Source organism: Camelina sativa, chromosome 4 (assembly GCF_000633955.1).
Source record: "Camelina sativa cultivar DH55 chromosome 4, Cs, whole genome shotgun sequence".
NCBI classification, from domain to species: Eukaryota; Viridiplantae; Streptophyta; class Magnoliopsida; order Brassicales; family Brassicaceae; genus Camelina; species Camelina sativa.
Window position 1 is genome coordinate 10,710,363 of NC_025688.1, and position 20,846 is coordinate 10,731,208.

Sequence of the window (20,846 nt, forward strand, 5' to 3'; positions counted from 1 at the left end):
CTTGAAACGTCCTGGGAATGGTAGAGGCGGTTTGTAAGCAGGAGGGATGTACTTAGCAGGATTGACAGCTTCTGACTCTTCGGCTCGATCGGCCACTCTAACACTCACTCGGTCGAGTGCATGCTCGAGCACCTGGTCGAGTGCAATACCGGAGTCAGTCTGCTTTGCACAAACTTCACTCTGAGCTTCAAGAAATGACCAATCCTCCCCAACTTGAACTTCACTGTCCCTAGTGACTTCCTCTTCAAAGAGATGAATGGCTTTGGCAGTAAACTCCCTTGGGTTTTGAACTGCTTTTCCAGGGAGTTGGGTGGGTTTTGGAGCTGAAGTAGATGCTATATTGCTCTCCATATACTTCAATCTTGAGTTAAGTCCCTCAAACTTCATATTGAGATCATTATATTGTGATGTTAACCTTTGATTCAGCTCAGCAAACTGTTTGGCTTCCTCAATTTTCCCATTGGTTTGCCCAATCAACAGCTGTTGTATCATTGCTCTTAGGTCTTGTTCCTGGCCTTGGTTAGTCTGAAACCCTGGTGGGGGACACAATTGGGGCTGGAACACTTGTTGCTGCTGCTTGGGTGCATAGTTGTTCTGTTGTTGAGGCTGAGGAGGTGGATAGACTTGGTCTTGAGGGTTGGCTACATTGGTGCTCCTATAAGAGAGGTTGTTCTGCTTGAATCCTCCACCTTGGTTGTAGCCTTTGTATCCTCCTCCTTGGTTCTGCATATAACACAACTCAGCAAACTCCCTATCTCCTTCTTGGACTGGAGCTTCTTCTTCACTAATGAAGTGAATGGTTTTTGACTGGCTTAGGAGAATCTTGTCAAGCTTCTCATTGACCATCTTTAAATCCTGCTTGTATTTGTCCTCTTGATCAGTGGAGGTGATCCTTATGGTTCTATCATAATCTTCATTATAATTACCATCTGACTGAGCAAGGTTCTCAACCAATTCCCATCCTTCTTCCACATTCTTGTTGAGGAAGTTGCCATTTGAAGCTGTATCAAGAAGCATTCTTATCTTGGGAAGCACTCCTCTATACAAAGTGCTTAGAAGGGACTCATTGCTGAAGCCATGGTGAGGACACTGAGTTTGGAATCCTTTAAACCTCTCCCAAGCTTCACAAAAGCTCTCATTATTCCTTTGAGCAAACCCAGAAATTTCATTCCTCAATCTAGCAGTCCTTGCATTGGAGAAGAACTTGGCCAGAAAAGCTTTCTTGCATGCATCCCATGTGGTTATAGCTCCAGTAGGAAGAGTCTTCTCCCATAGATGAGCTTTGTCTCCAAGGGAAAATGGGAATAGCCTTAACTTGAAGCCATCTTCACTTACTCCATTGATTTTTGTGAGTCCACATATTCTGTCAAACTCATCAAGGTGATCTAGAGGATCCTCCATTGGCAACCCATGAAATTTGTTGGCTTGTATCATGGAGATTAATCCACTCTTGATTTCATAATTATTATTGGCCACAGCAGGAGGCACAATACCAGCTCTTTGGTTGTGTGTGTTAGGTGCATCCCCAGCACCAATGTGTCTAGGTCTATGATCATGGTGATCTTGCTGCTCCATGACTACTTGTTCTTCTTGTTCTTGAACTACTCTTCTTTGCTTATGTCTCAAATCCTTTTGTAGCCTGTGGATGTTATCAATAGGCCTTTGAAGACTGTCTTTGCCTTTTGACCTTGTGTGCATCAACAAACTCGACTACAGACTCGAACATGTACACGGTCGAGCGCAGGCTTGAGTGGGTGGTCGAGTCGAATGGGAAGTGATGGCTATTTGGATCCGGCCTCTGACTCGATCAAGTGCTCGATCACGGCTCGGTCGAGTGGTGGTTGAGTGGGTGGTCGAGTGGGTACCTGAAACTCAAGACAGCCAAGCAAAAGAAGATTCGAGTTCAGTAACGTCACAAGTGTATAAACGAACTTAATCTTAGACTAATAATGATCCTAAATGTCACAAAACAAACTCAAATGGGCAATGGCGCCAAATTGAAACAGATTATTTTTGTGTTGGTTGTGGTGATGATGTATGGAATGATGACTTATGAATGAATGGATGGCAGGGTGTTTCAATTCCCCTTATGCAGTTGTAGTATAAGAGGTGTCAATCCAATCTGAGTGTTTGTGAACAATCAAGATGTGCATATGAGTCTAAGTCAAGCTAGATGTAAAGGTTGTTTGTCACTAACAATCCTATGATGAAATGGAAAGTGCAGAAAGTAAAACTACAAGAACTAGGAGCTAAATGCAAATGGAACAGAGTGATTATGACAAACAGAAATAGAAACTATGGAAATGCAAGTATTGAACTAATGCAAGGTAAGTAATGAACATGATACTAAATGAATGCAACAGAAATGCAACTAGGGTGAAACAGGACAAACACAAATCATAAACACAAGTTCTGGGTTGGAACTCGAGCAAGCACTCGATCGAGTGCTGATCGAGTGCAGGGTCGAGCTGGACAAATACGCAAAACAGAGCAACACAAGAAAAACAGAGCAATACCAAAACGAATCAAACAACGATCAAACAACAGGATTTAAGCTAAGAAATCAATAAACAAGGAAGGTCTTGAGGAGGGATTCATGGGCTGGACTATGATTGAGGTCATCTAACTTGGTCAACAAATCTCAAACAACTCGAGCTAATCTCTAGACATATATTTCTAAGACATGTTTAATCCTCTCTCATGGCTAGAAAAAATCAAACTCATGCATCTCTAGACTTGTTCTCACAAAGTAAAGAATCTACACAAGCAGGCATTAAGCAATATGTCAAAAATCAAACAAGACTTCTAATCTCTTAGCAAGCCTAATGATAGTCTCTAGATCTAGCCTTATCTATGCTCCTTAGACATTGGTGTGATGCTAAGAGGCTTGAAATCAGATCCTACCCTCTCAGATATAGGATCAGCATTAAGAACATCTAGCCTAGAAGAGATCTACAACAATCAAGCTTGACCAAATCAAACAAACCTCAAACACAACCCAGCCTAACCCATCCTCAAGATCCTAAGCAACTACTCACAAGCACACATGATGAACATCAAAGTCATAAACCCAGAAAATGATGAAACTTGCATGATTAGATAGATAAAGCAAAGATCTACAATATTGAAGAAGGAATCAAACACGAATTCTTAATATCTTGAAAGTTATGGAACCAACAAAATCCAAGAATTCTTTGTTTTTCTCCTTCAAGGAGGTACAAGATCTAAAAAATAAAAGTGCAAAAGGAATAATTCCCAAAAAGGTAAAAACTAGGTTTTTGACTCTCTAAAAAGCTGGACTCTTTTGTGGCTGCAGGTACAAGCCCTTATATAGAAAAAGTAGTGGAAGCCCTAAAAACGCTAAAAGACAAAATAGCCAGGCGGCTCGACCAACTCGACCTGGTGCTCGGTCGAGTGACCGGTCGAGTTGGCTCCTCTTGTGCTCCTCCCACTCGGTCGAGTCCCTCTCAGCACACGGTCGAGTGTCTGGTCGAGTGGGCAGTCGAGTTGGACTCCGGACCTTGGTTCTTCAGCCTTAGCTCTCTTGCTTTCTCCTCATGATTGCTTCACTTCTCCTCAGCATTGCTTCCATGCTCCTTAAGCTCCAAAATCACCTGTTTATGCATGAAAAGATGCAAATGCAATGCAACTAAACTCTAATGCAAGAACAGTCCTAAAGCTATGCAATAATGGTCAAAATGGATAGCAAAAGATGCAAAAGATGCAAAAGATGTGAATATATTAAGGGAAAACAGGGTAAAATATATGAACATCAGTTAGTCAATTATGTGTGGCATGGAGTTCTAGAACATCCTCTTTGAGCCTACAGTGTGTGTGGCACGGTAGCAGATGGCTAGAGAGGGTGATGTTGCTGGTCTTGGACGCGGACGTGGTCGTGGTTGGGGCGGAGTCCCAGCAGTTAGTGAGACTGCGGACCAGAGTGTGACAACAGAGGGTGTTGGTGAGTCGCAGGGAGTCCAGAGGGATTCCATGAGTATGGCCAGAGGGGGCAGTGTTGATGCTCCAGTAGCCGGTGAAGTTAGGGCCCCAGGTGTGGGAGTCCTGGGTGTCGACCTTGCGGGTTTGCTGACACACTCATGGAAACAACAGCCAGTGGTGGCGGTGGAGCAGCAGCCAGTGGCTGCGGATGTGGGGGTTCATTCTCGTTATTTCAGCATGCTGACAGAGATGGGCCGTATTGGTACCGAGCGGTTTTCGGGAGGTATTGATCCTACCGCTGCGGATGCGTGGAGGACGAGTGTGGAACGTAACTTCCATACTCTGAGATGTTCTGAAGAGTTTTGGGTGGACATTGGGGTCTACCATTTGACTGGTGATGCTCAATTGTGATGGAGTTCTGTGGAAGCCAGGAGAGTGCGGAGGGAGATGACTTGGGCTGACTTCGTCTTGGAGTTTAACCGCAAATTTTTCCCTAGAAAGGCAATAGAGAGGCTGGAGGTGCAGTTCAGCCGACTTCTGAGGTTTGGGGGTCGGGATATGGAGTCTGAGGAGGCTCAGATCAGGAGGTTTTTAGGGTCCTACGTGATGATTTGAGGGTTCACTGTAGAGGGAGGAGTTATGCTACGCGTGCAGAGCTGGTTGAGACTGCAGCAGGGATTGAGGAGGATATCCGGGCACATTCAGTGGCGGCTAACCCAGCAGTTCAGCCTAGTAAGGCTCAGCATCAGGGAGGTTCTAGCAGGGGCGGAAAGCCTGTGCAGGGAACCAAGAGGATATGGGAAGCTACGCAAAGGCTAGGTGGTCCGAGTTGCTTCGGGTGTGGGGGTAAGGATCACAATATTGCTAGCTGTCCCAAGCGGAGTGCTCCGACGGCAGCAGCTCGTGTATGCTATCATTGAAGGGAGCCAAGGCGCATCAGGCCCTTGTGTCCCAAGTTGCCGCCGGTAGCAGTGGCAGCGTTGCAGCAGGTGCAGCCGGAAGGTCAGCAGGTGGCACGGATTGAGCAGTCCCCACGGGTTTACATGACTGTAGAGACTGGTGGAACTAGTGCCGGGGAGATCACATGTATAATTTTTGGTACTTTGTCTTTGTAAATTCTTAGTAAGTTCAGATTTTATGTTGTCCTGTGATAAAGTGTTAGGTTCTCAACACATGAGGTTTGTGTAGGGACCTTGTTGGTGGGAGAGTTTAAGTCCCATGTTATTTTTGATTTTGGAGCTACTCATATCTTCATTACCCTAGAGTGTGCAGAGAGTGCGGGTATCGTGGGAGATCCCGGAGAGCGTGCAAGAGTTGTCAGAGTCGCTGGAGGCAAGTTTCTGAGGGTCACCGGTAGCACGGGAGTCCTTGGCTGAGTGTTGTTCGAGATTCGAGGAAGAATCTAAATTGGTGGGGGAGAATTGTAACATCTGCGAACCGAAATCCCGGTTTAGGGATTGCATCGGTTGATGCACTATGTGCATCGGTCGATGCAAGGTTGTTTTCTGCGAACGAGTTTAAGTTAAACGCTGCGTTTTGGGTTAGAGAAAACCTTTAAGTCGTGTTTTTGTCTCATTCGACGAGTTCAGCCATTTTTGAGAGAAAAGAAGGGAGAAAAAGTGTTCTTGAGTGTTCTTGGAGATTTCTGGTGTTTGGAGGCGTCTCCTGTAGAGATCTGTAGCTGGGATCGTTGTAGGAGCTTCCTAGGAGCGTGTTCTTGATTGTTTAAGGTTCAGAGAACTCATTGGCAAAGGTAAGTGCATGACCATGGCTTATCTAAGCTGGAGATTTCTCTGATCTGTTTGTTTATGTGTTATTAGGCTTGTTAGAATGTTATTTGGAGCGTTAGGAAGCTTTCTTGTGGCTTGGGATCGATTCTTGTGGTTGCAGGAACGAAGATCCGACGAGAAGCTTCGGGGAAAAACGATGCTTGGCATGTGCATCGGTCGATGCACTATGTGCGTCAGTCGATGCAAGTGCGAGGACGACGTGGATTGACCTAAGAGCATCGGTCGATGCCAAGTGGAGGCGTCGGTCGATGCCAAGTGGAGGCGTCGGTCGATGCAATTAGGGTTTTCGCATGATGTCCAGCATGTGTCGGTCGATGCAAGTGGAAGCATCAGTCGATGCAAGTGAACCTTGTGTCGACCGATGCATACCATGTGTTGGTTGATGTTTCCCTGTTGGTGTCGGTCGATGCAAGCTTTGTGTCGGTCGATGCAGAGCCTGGTTTGTTTGTTGATTGTTGTGTGATGGTTAGAGTATCTCTATTACTTGTGTGTATAGCCCAGTAGATGGGAGGATTGCCTTACTGAGTGTTTATAAAATACTTATGCATTGCAATTTGTGTTTGTGATGCAGGTAAAGGCAAAGTGTGATCGTGGAATCAAGGCAATGAAGAGGAAGATGTTCTAGTGACTTGATTAGATGTTGTATGGCATTGTTAGGTTGCTAGAGTTGGGTCTTTAGAACTTGCTAGGTTGCTGGTTCATTGTTTCCTGTTGTTTGATAATGGAGTATGGTTATATTCGATTATTGGTTATTATTTATTGGAATATTATTTGGATATTGGTATCTGTTATCTTCGCAGTTGGTTGTGTTTGTGGTTAGGTGGCTAGTGGGTATGGGACCACTAGTTATAATTTATTATTATTCTTATTTATTATTTATTATTTTATTATTTAAAACAAAAAAACGGGTCAGGTCTTTTCAGCAACAATAGCTATGGTCCTACATACTCACGCACCTCGACATCACCGTTTGGGTCTGCTTAATCAGATTTAGGTGGAAGTCCCCAAGCTTCAAAACCGAGGGCCTAGTGCTAGTAGTGATATTGCACTGTGGAAACGTTTGAACAACACCTACATGGCTCAGTTCTCTACTTCAGAAACTTGGTCCCAGCTAAGACGCCAGGGGTCACGGGTAGGTTGGTATACCGCAGTCTGGTTCCCGCACTCCATTCCAAAGCATTCATTTATGCTTTGGCTTGCTGTTCGAAACAGACTCTCACCGGGGGAACGTATGTTACCCTGGAACAGAGGCATGAGCGAGTCTTGTGTGTATTACAGGGAACCAGTTGAGACCATGTCTCATCTTTTCTTCAGCTATGTATTCACTTCGTGGGTTTGGCAGGTCCTAGCTTGCACTCTTCTGCCTCGACCCTCCTCTGTTTGTCTTAGCCAGCTCCTTGCTCTTCTCTCCGGTCCAGTAGTCATAGGTACACAAAGCTATCTTCTGCGCATTGCACTCCAGGCTACAGTCCACACAATTTGGCTAAAGCGGAATCGCCGCAGGCATGGAGAGGTGCCTGCTACCTCGGGCCAGTTGATTAAATACCTTGACCGTCTTATCCGAAATAAGCTTCTCTCGATGCAACCTCAAGTGAAGCAATTCCAAGATGGCTTGCAGCTTTGGTTGGCTTCCTGCAGCTAAAATTCTCAGTTCTCTTAGTTTTACACTTTTTTCGAACCTTTTGATAGAAAGACGCACTTGATGTACAAAAGACTTTTTTTGGGTTTGAATATAATTTTCAATTCATTCAAAAAAAAAAAAAAAAAAGCTTGATCCCCTTCTCTTTCTCTTTTACACCAAATAACTAAGAGCTTTCTCTCTTTCTCTCCTTCTCTCTCATCAGCACAAAGTCAACATTAACACAAATAGAGTGGAAGCGTCGATTAATGGAGGAGATTAGGAGGTTTTAGTTTATTTAGAGTAAACCAAAATTTAATTAAACAGAAAATCAACTAAAATTCAATCATTTGGTTTGTTCCACATTCCACAATCCTAATTTTAGAAAGTGGGTGTTACAGTTTGTGTTTTTAGCGTCCTAAATTTGAGACTTCAACGGTTGTAAGTTACATATTTCTATTCTAAAAAGTGAGAAGCTGACTTTCTCTCCCAGGCACATTCCCCGAGGAGAACACAAGAGGAATGTTGCACTCTATTAACCGGATCTCACCTAACGTTTGACCACAAAAAAGGCAATACCCATCGGTCCAAGCTGAATATCTAGCTTTCCGATGAACTCTGTGGGTCGTTTGGCACGGTGCTCCCCCTTAGGTTCCCCCAAAACCAACCCCTGCGACAAGTTTGTTCCATCTTATGGGGTGAAATCTTTGTAAGTGGTCTCATAATGTCTTTGAAAACCTTGTTAACCTTTACAATCTGTTGTGGTAACCCTTTTATCCGTAGCAAAACCTCTTCGAACGTTGGAAACCGACTTCAAACCCCCTTACCCCCTACAACTTTGTGAACAACTTCTCAACCAAAAATGGCAAACCGCATCCCATCTTACAAAAAAGGCAAAGGACTAGAGAGAGGTTTTTCTCCACCCCCCTCCGTAAGCGAATCCGAGCTCCGGAGTTAGATACCACTGAACTCATACAAGCGAACAACCTAACCCTCATTGGACATCTCACGAACCCACTGGCCCAACAACTCTGGTCGCTATTCCCTTTCTTGGCAAACAGATGGAACCTACGCGGAAAAGCCACATGAGCTGATCTAGGTCGAGGATGCTTTCAGTTCACTTTTGACTTTGAGGAAGATTTGCAGAAAGTTCTGGACAACAGACCATACCACTTTGACCAGTGGATGGTCATCCTCCAAAAGTGGGAGCCGATAATCTCCGAATCCTTCCCCTCTATGATCCCCTTCTGGATCGAAGTTCAAGGACTCCCCAAGCACTACTGGCAACCTGCAATGCTAAAAACAATAGCAGAAGAGTTAGGAGAGTTCCTGGATCTAGAACTGACAAACTCGCTAGCAAGAATCAAGGTTTTACTTAACGGCCTACAACCACTTACCAAGGAAACAGTGGTGGAGTTCGCTGGAGGAGGAGAAGCTCTAGTCTCACTGGATTATAAGGGACTCAAAAAACACTGTTCCTACTGTCTTCGCCTCACTCATGAAGTGAGGGATTGCCCCGGCTTGCGCAAAGAAACCCCTGCAAAGAGTATCCTGGAGAACAACACATCCAATTCAATCTCCCAACCGATCCAAGCTAATTACTACCTACCAAGAGACAACTTCAGACCTCCCACTCAGTCTGGCACTCCTTTACCCTTGGTCTCTACCCGATCTCACAGATCTCCTCACAGTCGACTATCAGGAGGACATAACTCAAACTATAGAACCCCCAGGACTTCAGGAGATAGGAATGGGCTTGAGAAACAAGCATCGTTCAGGGAACAGCCAAGAGAGATGTACCAAAGGTATAAACCCAGATCAGGAGCCAGTTCCCGTGATCACCACTCTCTTATTTTCAGAAGATCCCCACCTCGTCTTTCCTCTGACAGAACTGGAAGACATCAAGACCATAGGGGTCAAGGTAGCAACTACCAATGGAGAGAAAAAGCACCAAGAACAAATACCTGGGAGGAAAGCTCTGAAACGTCTAGACCAAGATGCCCTCCTTTGGAGAGGCAATCTATCACTGATAACCTTGATGCTTTACCCAAAACGATTGACCCTCCTCCCACCACTGAAGAAATAATGGGTGAACTCCGGGAGGTTACGGTTCAATATGTCACTTGCTCGGATCCCACTGAAAGCTTGGCAAGGAAACAGAGAGTAATCCAAGGAGAGAGTAGAGGTCTAATGGCGGAGACGGCAGCCCAGATTCTTGCTGCGACTACTTCGAATTTACCCAATAGTCAAAACCCGTTACTTTCCAAGGAGGACACTAGCTTAAGTCACGAAGGATGTCAAGAGAACCAAACCGAAAATGCTACTACTCAAGCGCAGCCCTTTATGACCCTCAAGAAAAGAAGAGGACGGCCACCCCTTGGAAAAAACCCTGGAAAACAAGTCAACAGACCACCCTTGAATATCATAGAAGCAAAGTCAAGTACAAGAAACAAAGCAATAATCCAATTGTCCCCAAAGAACAGACCAAATCATGGGAGAACCTCCCCGTCGGGAGAGAATAAATCGAGCCAGTCAGGGAACAAAGACAAACAAGGAAAGAAATTACCTCTAGAATCTGCGAGACAATCTTCAGAATCACAAGCACCTCAAGTGAAGATCATTCCTCCAATGGTAAAAAAGAAGGTGGATTTTCAAAATCCACCCCAGTCTCTTCCTTAAAAATTGCTAGCTGGATTTGTTGTGGTCTTGGGAACCCCATGACAATCCGGCGCCTGAAGGAGATTCATAAATCAGTATCTCCATCCATAATGTTCCTAATGGAAACCAAAAATCCAGATGAAATGGTCAAATCTACACTACAAGATGTTGGTTTCTCAAACCTGAAGTTAGTGTCCCCGCTCTCACCGGGCAGTGGAGGCTTAGCCCTGCTTTGGACATCTGACATCAACCTACAAGTCTTATCTGAAAGTCCAAACTTCATTGACACATTGATTGAAGCAGAAGGTCGATCATTTTTTGCCACTTTTGTATATGGTGAACCTGATAAGACCAAAAGAAAAGAAATCTGGTTACAACTTACAAACATTGGGCAGAACAAAAGTGAACTGTGGAGCTTAACAGGAGATTTTAACAAAATAATAGACTCATCTGAAAAGTTGGGTGGCCCTGAAAGACCAGAAGGCTCCTTCATCGATCTCCGCACCTTTATGTCAGAATGTGACCTCTTTGACCTAAGGCACTCGGGCAACTTCCTGTCTTGGAGAGGAAAACGTCATGATCATGTTGTGTTCTGTAGACTAGATAGAGCGATGACAAATACAGAATGGGCCCTAGCTTACCCCTCAGGTAGATGCGAATATCTCTCCTTTGAAGCATCAGACCACAGGCCGCTAATCACCTATTTCGACCTGAAAAGAAAGAAAAGGAAAAGTTTGTTCAGGTATGATAGACGCCTAAGGAAAAACCCTGAGGTAACACAACTTATCTTTAAAAGCTGGAATCCTTCGATAAACGAGAAGGTATAACTAAAGTTGAGTAGATGTCGTGATGTCATCATCAAGTGGAGTCGGGAAAAACACCAAAACAGCCAAAAGAGAATCAATGAGTGCAAATCGGATTTGGAAACAGCTATGACCTGCTCAAATACTTTACCAGGAACAATAGCACTTATCTCTGAGAAACTCCAACAAGCGTATAAACAGGAAGAAGAATTCTGGAAACAAAGAAGTAGGCAGTTATGGCTTTCATTGGGGGATAAGAACATGGGCTTCTTCCACGTAGTTACAAAGAATCGTACAATCATCAACAAATTCTCTGTCATCGAGAATGATCTGGGAGAAGCTTTCTACGAAGAACATGATATACTCAAGGTCATAACTGAATATTACCAGCACCTGTTCACCTCAAAACCAGGAGAATTAGCCACAACAGTTGAGGAAGCCATAACCCCGTGTATCTCAGAGGAAATAAATGCAAAACTTATTGAAATACCTTCAGCAATGGAGATCAAAAACGCATGTTTCTCCATTCACCCAGATAAAGCGCCAGGCCCAGACGGTTTCTCTGCATGTTTCTTCCAATCTAACTGGAAAACAGTAGGCAAATAAATCATCACTGAGATCCAGAGCTTCTTCTCGACGGGAGTGCTTCCTAGCAATATCAACATCACGCATGTTAGATTAATCCCCAAAATCACCAGTCCTAAATCAATGAAAGATTATAGACCTATTGCACTCTGTTCACTATACTACAAGATCATTTCAAAGCTACTTACCAAGAAGATGAAACCATTCCTGCAAACCGTTATCTCCGAGAACCAGTCGGCTTTTGTCCCTCAGCGAGTCATCCCAGACAATGTCCTGATTACTCACGAAGCCTTACATTACCTACACACATCAAAAGCAAAGAAAAAGTGCTACATGGCGGTCAAAACCGATATGAGTAAGGCTTATGATAGAGTAGAGTGGAGATTTATCAAACTGGTAATGGAAAAGATGGGTTTCCACAAAATCTGGATAAAGTGGATCATGCAATGTATCACAACAGTGGCTTACTCTTACCTTTTAAATGGTGTGGCCCAAGGAAGAGTAATTCCCCAACGCGGAATCAGGCAAGGAGACCCTCTATCCCCGTTTGGTTTCATTCTCTGCAGTGAAGTGTTAGCTGGACTCTGCAAAAAAGCTTTGATCAATGAGGATGTCACGGGTATAAAACTAGGGAAAAAGAGCCCCAGGATAAATCACTTACTCTTTGCAGATGACACAATATTCTTTTGCAGAACTGATCAAAGAGAATGCACCAACCTGCTCAAAATCCTCAAAAAGTATGAAGAAGCATCTGGTCAGATGATCAACACCCAAAAGTCAGCTATTACCTTCTCTGCTAAAACACCTGCACATATTCGAGATCAAACAAAGAGTCAACTGAGAATCACCAAAGAAGGAGGACTTGGTAAATATTTAGGACTACCAGAGATCTTTGGAAGGAAAAAGAAGGATCTTTTTACCAGCATTGTCGACAGAATCAGACAGAGAGCCAAAAGCTGTTCCTCCAGATTCCTTTCTTCAGCAGGAAAAATGATTATGCTAAAGTCTGTCCTCGCAGCAATACCGACCTACACAATGTCGTGCTTCAAATTACCAGTGTCCCTGTGCAACCGCATACAATCAGTCTTCACAAGGTTCTGGTTGGGACTCCTCACCTGGTAAACACAGTATGTGTTGGATCTCCTGGAAGGGCCTAACAAAAGCAAAAGGTGAAGGTGGATTAGGCTTCCGCGACATCCAAAGCTTTAATGACGCTCTACTGGCCAAAATCAGTTGGCGTATTCTAAACTCTCCAGATTGCCTACTGGCCAAAATCTTACTAGGAAGGTACTGCCACTCCACACCTTTTCTCAACTTTGAACCATCTTCAAATACCTCCCATGGGTGGCGCGGTATATGTATTGGGAAAGACCTACTGAATAAAGGGCTTGGTAAGGTGATTGTAAATGGTAAGACTACCTCGATTTGGAACGATCCATGGCTATCCTTAGAGAAACCCTTGACCCCAATGGGCCCACCGACAGAAGAAACACAAAGCCTCACGGTGGATTGTTTGATCTCACCTTCAACTGCAGACTGGGACAAAGAGAAGATTAAAGCCATCCTACCGGACCTTGAACAAGAAATCTTAGACATCAAACTGAGTAAAAAAGGCGCAACTGATACCTTTGTGTGGCTCCCCACAAAGACTGGGATATTTTCAGCCAAGTCGGGATACTATGAAAGCATAAAAACCAGCAACTCCGATGCCCCACCTCCTCCACCTGCAACAAGAGAATTCAATTGGTCATAATACATTTGGCACCTGAAAACTTCACCCAAAAACAAGCTACTCCTATGGAAAGCAGTAAGAGGTTCCCTACCTTCAGGCGAAAATCTGCGAGCAAGATCAATCAATATTGAAGGTCAATGCCCTTTCTGTGGATCAGAGGAAACCTCAATCCACCTGTTCTTTACATGCCCGTTCGCTGTACAGGTGTGGAAGGCAGCCCTTTTCAAAAACCAATTACCCCAAGGAAGTATCCACTCAATCCGCGACCTTATTGAAAAGGCTAAGATACTCGTGTGTTTACCACCGAGTGGAGTAGGACATGGACCCCTATTCCCTTGGATCTTCTGGGCGATCTGGAAAACCCGCAACAACAAAATATTCAATAGCAAACCAACATAACCAGAAGAAACCCTAACTCGAGCTATAGCACTAGGACGGGAATGGTGTGAAGCCCAAGAGTCTGAGACACCTCCTCAACCAAGGTTAACTCAAACTTCCCCTACTTATGCAGGATCTGATATGATCATTTGTAACGTAGATGCGGCTTGGCAAAAAGAGACAAAAACCGCAGGATGTGGTTGGATCTTCCGCAATGAAGCAATCCGCCAACACTGTATAGGATCTGCCACCTCCCTATGGATCAGATCACCACTAATCGCCGAAGCAGTAGCCTTGCTCCACGCCATACAAGATGCTCACAATCTAGGGTTCCAAAACCTCTCTGTCGCTTCAGATTGCAAACAATTAATTGAAGCCATTCACTCGGAGAATCCGCCTAAGGAACTCCACAGGATAATCTTTGATATCCTCCAACTATCCTCTTCGTTTTCGTACATCAAATTTTCTTTTGTCGCTAGATCTTGTAATCGAGAAGCCGATGCTCTCGCTAAACAATCCCTGCAATCCTTTGTACCGGACCAGGTTTAGTCCCAATTCTAATTAAAGTATTTGGTTTGCACAAAAAAAAATTGAAGACTTCAAGTTTTTTTTTTTTTGACATATTTCTCTTTCAACAATATAATAAGAGAATAACATTTAAAAAAATCTTTATATATATATGATTTCATCAATAATATAAATTAATGATTATATAAAATTATCAAAATCTATAAATATATATACATTAATTTTTGTTAGAATTTAATTATAATATTTTTAATACATCAAAAACTTGAGTGTTCGCTTCAAAACATGATAATTGGTATTTATTTTTAGAGGTGATTGTATTAAAATATTAGCTATAGCAATTAAAATTTATTTTTAAATATTAATTTTTTAAAAAGATTATTAAATTAGGAAAGTCTCTCTATAACTTAATAATTATTGATTTATATATAAATTTAAACCTTTATAAATTAATGTAAATTAATAAATTATAGAGGTTTTACTGCATATGATACCTCAGGTAGGATGTTTTTTTTTTCTTTTTTTATCAGTCCTCAGGTAAGATGCTTATATATATATATATATATATATATATATATATATCCACTAGATTAGGACCCGTGCTAGAGCACGAGTTGAAATTTCTTTTTATTTATATTCTAATTTTAGAATAAAATATAATTTATATGATTATTTTTAAAAGTATTTTGGATAAAACATTATGCACTAAAATCATATGCTAAATATAATGATTTTTAAAAATACATCTTTTGTAAGTTTTATATTGTTAATTTTGTAATTTTATTTATGAGAAATGATTATGTTTGTTATTTGTTTTTATCTTAATTTTTGAATATGTTTGGTGAAAGTTTTTTAATATGAACAATGCTTAGGTGAGATATATGGGGCTGTTATTGGAGATGTGATTTCTAAATCCATATGGAATTGTAAATTCTAAAATCAAAACACATGGATTTTGAAATAACATGTTTTATCCTTGGATTTGAATCCTTCTATTTTACACTTTCAAATCCATACAAATCCATTTAAAACATACTGTGGATTTTGAAATCCAAAAACAAATCATTAAATGAATAACATGGGATTTTAACAAGTATTTGTAAATCATGGAACCAATAACACATAATTTTGATAAGTATTTTAAAATCAATGATTAAATAACACATGGTTTTTGTTTAGATTTCCAAATCCATTAAAATTATAGAATCCGGTTCTTCGGTACAAGAAGCAGTTGTGGATAGTCTACAAAACTATATAGTCTACAAAAAAAATGTTGTGGATAGTCACTTCTTCGGTACAAGAAACATATACGTGCGAAAGTGTTGGGAACAAACAATACATTAAGGAGTAAGGACTAATTAATTGTCTAATTGGTTCATTTGAAAAATCTAATACTAAATCTAGAATTAGAAACAGTTACATGCGAAAGTGACGGGAAGGCCAAGAAAACTATTTTGTTATGTAAAGGCAATCAACGAATTACAAAATCCAAAATAAGAAAATTATGTTCCTGCTACTTGAAATCTCTCTTGTCATCATCCAACCCAAAACTCCTTGAAAAAAAAAAGAAAAAATAAAAATCTTCCGGAGCTGCTGACACTCTTTTCTTGCTTTTGCATGGCGTTTCCTCTTCGTGTCTAAGAGCGTTCCATTTCTGTTCCTCTTCTGGTATGCGATAGTCACGAAAGGGTATTGAGGATTATAAGTAATCGACATTTTTATTCCTTTTGTTAATAATTTTGCTCAACGGATTTGGATTCATGGGGACTAAATTTTTTCCGAATGTTCATTAGATTCTCTGCATATATTGGTGTGAGAGAAAAAAATATAGAAGAAAACGTTGGGGGAGAGGGGGGTGGGGATTGATGTTTTTGTCGACTAATATGGGGTTGATGTTAGAAACTTCTAGCTACTCCATTATTAGATTTTGGTTTTTTGATTCCAGACAACATCTTTGTTGAGATCTAACCCATTTAATTTTTTGTTTTTTTTTTCGCTTTGATTTAATCATGTTTTGGGATTTAAAATGCAGCTTGCCTGGGAAGATTTTATATATATCCTTGGAAGGAGAAAATGGATGAAAACAATGGGGCAAAGTTAACCGGGATCAAGCAGATTGTGAGACTAAAGGAGATTCTTCAAAAATGGCAAACTGTCACAATAGGTTCAAAGTCAGATGATAGCGAGTTGGGGGCTAGGAAGCACACAGCAATCATTTCCCCGGTTATCGACAAGAGGTTATTGGATTTGAAGACTTGTGACTCGGACGAGGAAACTACTTGCCATAGCCCTGAGTCACCACCAGATGTCCCTAAAGGATATTTGGCTGTATATGTTGGACCCGAGCTCCGGAGATTTATCATACCCACAAACTTTCTTAGCCACTCTCTTTTCAAGGTCTTGCTCGAGAAGGCTGAGGAAGAGTATGGATTTGATCACAGCGGCGCGTTAACCATACCATGTGAGGTGGAGACTTTCAAATTCTTACTTAAGTGCATCGAGAACCATCCTAAAGATGACACCTCGGGTAATAAACTCTTGTTCTTTATCCTCTTGCTCAAAAATATCTATATTTTGTATAGTACTATACATTTTGAAAAGCATGTTGTCTAATGATTTTTTGAGACACTATTGAACACACAAATCAGTGATGAAGAAGTCTTATAGATTTTTTGTTCCTTGCAGCTGGAGATCCAATAGAAACAGAAGAGTAAATAATAACACATCACTTATATAAGATTCTTCTTGATTCTCTTTTATTACGATCCCCTTTGAAACTCATATTAGGGCTGATAATTCCCACTGGTAATTGTAAATCAGTTTCTCTTTGTATTTTTCTGATTTTTTTTCGTCTACTTCTCCGTTGCTTTTTACAAAAGGAAGAGTAGAGATGATTGTTTAAGTGTGGAGGAAATGATAGTCAAATACTCAATGTGATTACATATGGTTATGTCACCAATCATCTATTATGGAGTAAACTATGCATGTGAAAGGCCAACCTTATAAGAACTCTATTGTCAACCCGTTGATTATGAGAGATAGATCCAACCGACACTAATAATTCTCTAAGCTAATATGGCGATAGAAATGCCTTATAAGAACTCTAATGTGAACTCGACATTCTCGATGATATACTAGTCATTTTTCGCAAACTATAACATGATATTCATCCAAGTCTAGGTTATAATAAAGAAAATCGCTGGAAACAAAATCAATTCATTTGTAATCAATGTTAGTGCATGACGCTAACTACATGTATTAGGATCAAAATCAGAATGATAAAAACATGCCCCGTTATATTCGTGGTCAAATACAAAACAAAAGTTTGGAGCTTCTTTTTTTTCCTCAAATTCGGGGTCTTTATATAAAAAATAATATTACAAAGTTTTTGTTGTCAAATAATACCAAAAAATTTGCCAAAAAAGAAAAAGGCCTCTATAATTTGAGGCCCCATACATCAAAAAAAATATGTTAAAGGCCGACGTTGCCAAATAACAGGGTAAATAAAATGTAAGAGTGAGATCCTACACTTGATTAGGATCCGCGGTACACCGCGAGCAAATATTTATAATTAAAACATTTAAATTATAAGTTGTATTTATAGGTTAAATAATTATATAATAATTCTTAACTTTTATAGTTTAAACCATATAATACCGTAATATAATTTATTTTTTACATAATATTTATTTAATCAATTTAATTAGATATATCTTTTCTCTGATATCAATAGTGTTAACAAAATAATGAAATGATGTTTTACCCATGTAACACCGAATTAATGATATTTTCAATTTATATAAATATCAACAAAACCCGTCCCGCTATATAACCCCGTCCTGAGATATTTTAACTCGCAATATATCATCTTAATTTTTAATATTTATTGTTTTGTATTATAAATTAGATTGAGTTGATATGTTATTTATTAATATTGTAACCATCTACATTTTATAAGATTGGCTCTTCTTATAAAGTTTAAATATTTATAATACTTAGAATTCTTAAAACGGTTGAGTATTTCTCATATTTGAAGTTTCATAAAAGTTTAAATATATTATTAATATTTTAAAGGTCTTCTAACTTTTTTAAAAGTTGATATATTTTTAATATTTAAACTTCTTATAAAGTTTAAATATTTATAATATTTGAAATTTCATAAACTTTTAAATATTATTAATATATTATAAAGTTTAACTTTCTAAAAATATAAATAATTATAATATTTCTACGTTTTATAAAATATAAATATTTATAATATTTAACTTTTTAAAAGTTTTTAATATTTATAATATTTAACATTTTAAAAATATTTAAAATAAAGAACCTGAATAAACCAAATAAAAGGTTTTTAAGTTTGAATACCTGATAAATTAAGTTTCTACTCATTTGTATTCTGAATCATTTTGGTCTCTTTCATAGTATGACTCTGAACTATTGCCCAATTTTTTAGGCGATGTATGATATTGTACCCGTATTTTTTTATTCATATATTGAGTAATATATGTCCGTTTTAAAAAAAATTATTACATCATATGCAAGAAAAAAACACAATTTTTAGTAACTAAATGTATTATAAAATAATTCAAGATAATTTAAATATAAATTCAAATAAAAATAAAAGAGAACCATATATTTATGTTTAAATGAGGTAGACAGATTTCCTTATTTTTTAAAATCTTATCTATAATTAATTTTGAAAATTTTGGTAACTAATATTAAAGTCAAAGCATTAAATGCTAAAACTTTCCAAAATGTAACTGCTGCAAAAATACTAGTATAGATATTGTAAATAATGTCACTGGTTTAAATAACAAATAATACACATCAGCATTTTTTCCATTAATAATTGTTTTCCAATACAATAAAACTTGTATGTTTTTCACCAGAGCATGACACATCAGCTTTAGCATTCAAGCTGGTGTTGACACATCAGTTAAAATCAATACCCAATAGAATTATAACAAATAATACACATCAGCATTTTTTCCATTAATAATTGTTTTCCAATATAAAAAAAAATACAAATTCTTTGTTCTTACAGTTAAAACAAATTCAATCGAATAAAGAAAAATGAAGAGGAGCATATCCCATCACCATGACACTACCCGTAATTGAACTTCTTACTTTTGTTGACACCAAATTCTTTGTGCAAGAGGTAAGTCTTTCAAATAGTTTTATACCTTGAGAAGTTTCTGTTTTCTGGGTTTTTGGTGGATGAATGAGAAGAAAAAATTTGATGAATCTATTGATGATTTGTTGATTTTTTAGGCGATTCGAGCTGAGTATGAAGAAGGGTTTGAGACTTTTAGACATGATGGTCCTCTCAAAGTGGATGTGGTAAGAGCTTTTAATGCTTTTGAATCTTTTATTGAAGAAGAAGACGAGTGAAGAGGAGGAGGAGGAGATGGACACAGCTTCATCGTCGTCGCTCGATGGATTTGAGATCTGGTAAGTGAAGAGCTGTTCCAACCGAGTGGACTCAGCGAAGTGGAGAGTGGAGACGGTTGAGGAGAGAAAGAGGAGTTGAGGAAAAGCAAGTCTTCACGGGAGAGAGACATGTTGAGAAGGTGGTGGTAGTCGGGAAGGTGAAGGCTATCTCGGTAGTCCACCAAACAGCGTCGTCGAAATAATCCATGGCTCTGTTCCTTCCTCAACCATCTCCATCAGCTCTTGCAACGTGACTCTTGGCCATCACTTCCGCTCATCTGTATCGTCATTTGTTGCTCGAAGAATCTGGCAAAGATGAAGATATCGGTTCAGTTATTGGTTGATCAGATTTCAGTTCAGTGTAGAATCAACTTTTAATGGTTTAACATTTTAGTTTAATTCGGGTTTAAAGTGTAAACCAATGTAACTCAGAGTTGGGGAGATTTAAATATAGAACTTTTGTATCAGAGAGAAAAACGTGTAGAACTTTTCTTTTTTTTGTACATATAAATCGGAGTTAAACTTCGGATTCTATCTGCCTTGATACGATAGTTTTTGGGGGAGGAAATAGCTCGTTTTCCCAGCTTATAAGTTGTAAAGTTGTAACTCAATCATAACAAGTTCATCGAAAAAAAAAAGAAAAAATCTCTCTCTCACTTTAAGATCTGAGAGATTTAGGAAGAGAGAAAAACTTCTTTAAAAAGTCCATCCGATTTTATAATATATTTTTCTTCCGGATTATATTTTCGGTTGGTGTTTTCTTTGCTATTTTTTCATTTGTTTAGTAAAAATAAATTCTTTGTCTATTGTTTAATTAAAATAATAAGAAAATATAATAATAACAAAAAAGTAGTCAAGTAGATAATAATGTGCATTGATATTTTTTCAAAAACTTTATTAATTATACTATTTGATTTTGAACAACTTATATTAAATTATGATTTTAAAAAAATATATAAAAGTACGAAATAAAAATATTATATAAAATAAAAAATATAAAAACAATCTCGCGGCGTAGCGCGGGTTTAACCTAGTTGTATAATAAAATAGAGAGGAACCGCAAAACTTTCTTTTAGAGGCTGCCACATAAGCAATGAAGATGGTGGCACCTGTCCAAATCTATGTAATCTTGTTTTCTTTTGTATTAAAATATTCTATTTAAAATAATTAATAACTAAATCAACAAAAATTAAGTAAATCAATAAAAATTTAAAAGACTATATAAACACAATACTATGAGTTTTAGTAATAATATGATTCAACTTTCAACAGAAAAAATTATCATACTTCAAATTTTTGAATGTATTAATTAGTTTTAGAATGAAAGTAAAACATAGATTCCAAAATAATATGTGTAGAATACAAATAGTATAAACTGTAATACA

The 20,846-nt window shown here is 39.2% G+C and overlaps 1 protein-coding gene across 2 annotated transcripts; it reads left to right on the forward strand.

Annotated features, from left to right (window-relative positions):
• On the forward strand, positions 15,547-16,975 carry LOC104780223 (auxin-responsive protein SAUR40-like). 2 transcript variants are annotated; one of them, XM_010504724.1, is made up of 3 exons: positions 15,547-15,720; positions 16,064-16,558; positions 16,717-16,975. In XM_010504724.1, the coding sequence occupies exons 2-3, from the start codon at positions 16,105-16,107 to the stop codon at positions 16,743-16,745; spliced, it is 483 nt and encodes a 160-aa protein (XP_010503026.1). In that variant the 5' UTR covers positions 15,547-15,720; positions 16,064-16,104; the 3' UTR covers positions 16,746-16,975. The 2 variants fall into 2 exon arrangements, with proteins under 2 accessions (XP_010503026.1, XP_010503025.1); XM_010504723.1 differs by having other exon boundaries at positions 15,547-15,699.

Bases quoted from the DNA above. Each gene is read 5' to 3' on its own strand.
- LOC104780223 (XM_010504724.1), top strand. From the start codon at position 16,105: ATGGATGAAAACAATGGGGCAAAGTTAACCGGGATCAAGCAGATTGTG. The intron at 16,559-16,716 runs GTAATAAACTCT...TGTTCCTTGCAG, and splicing joins TCCTAAAGATGACACCTCGG to CTGGAGATCCAATAGAAACA.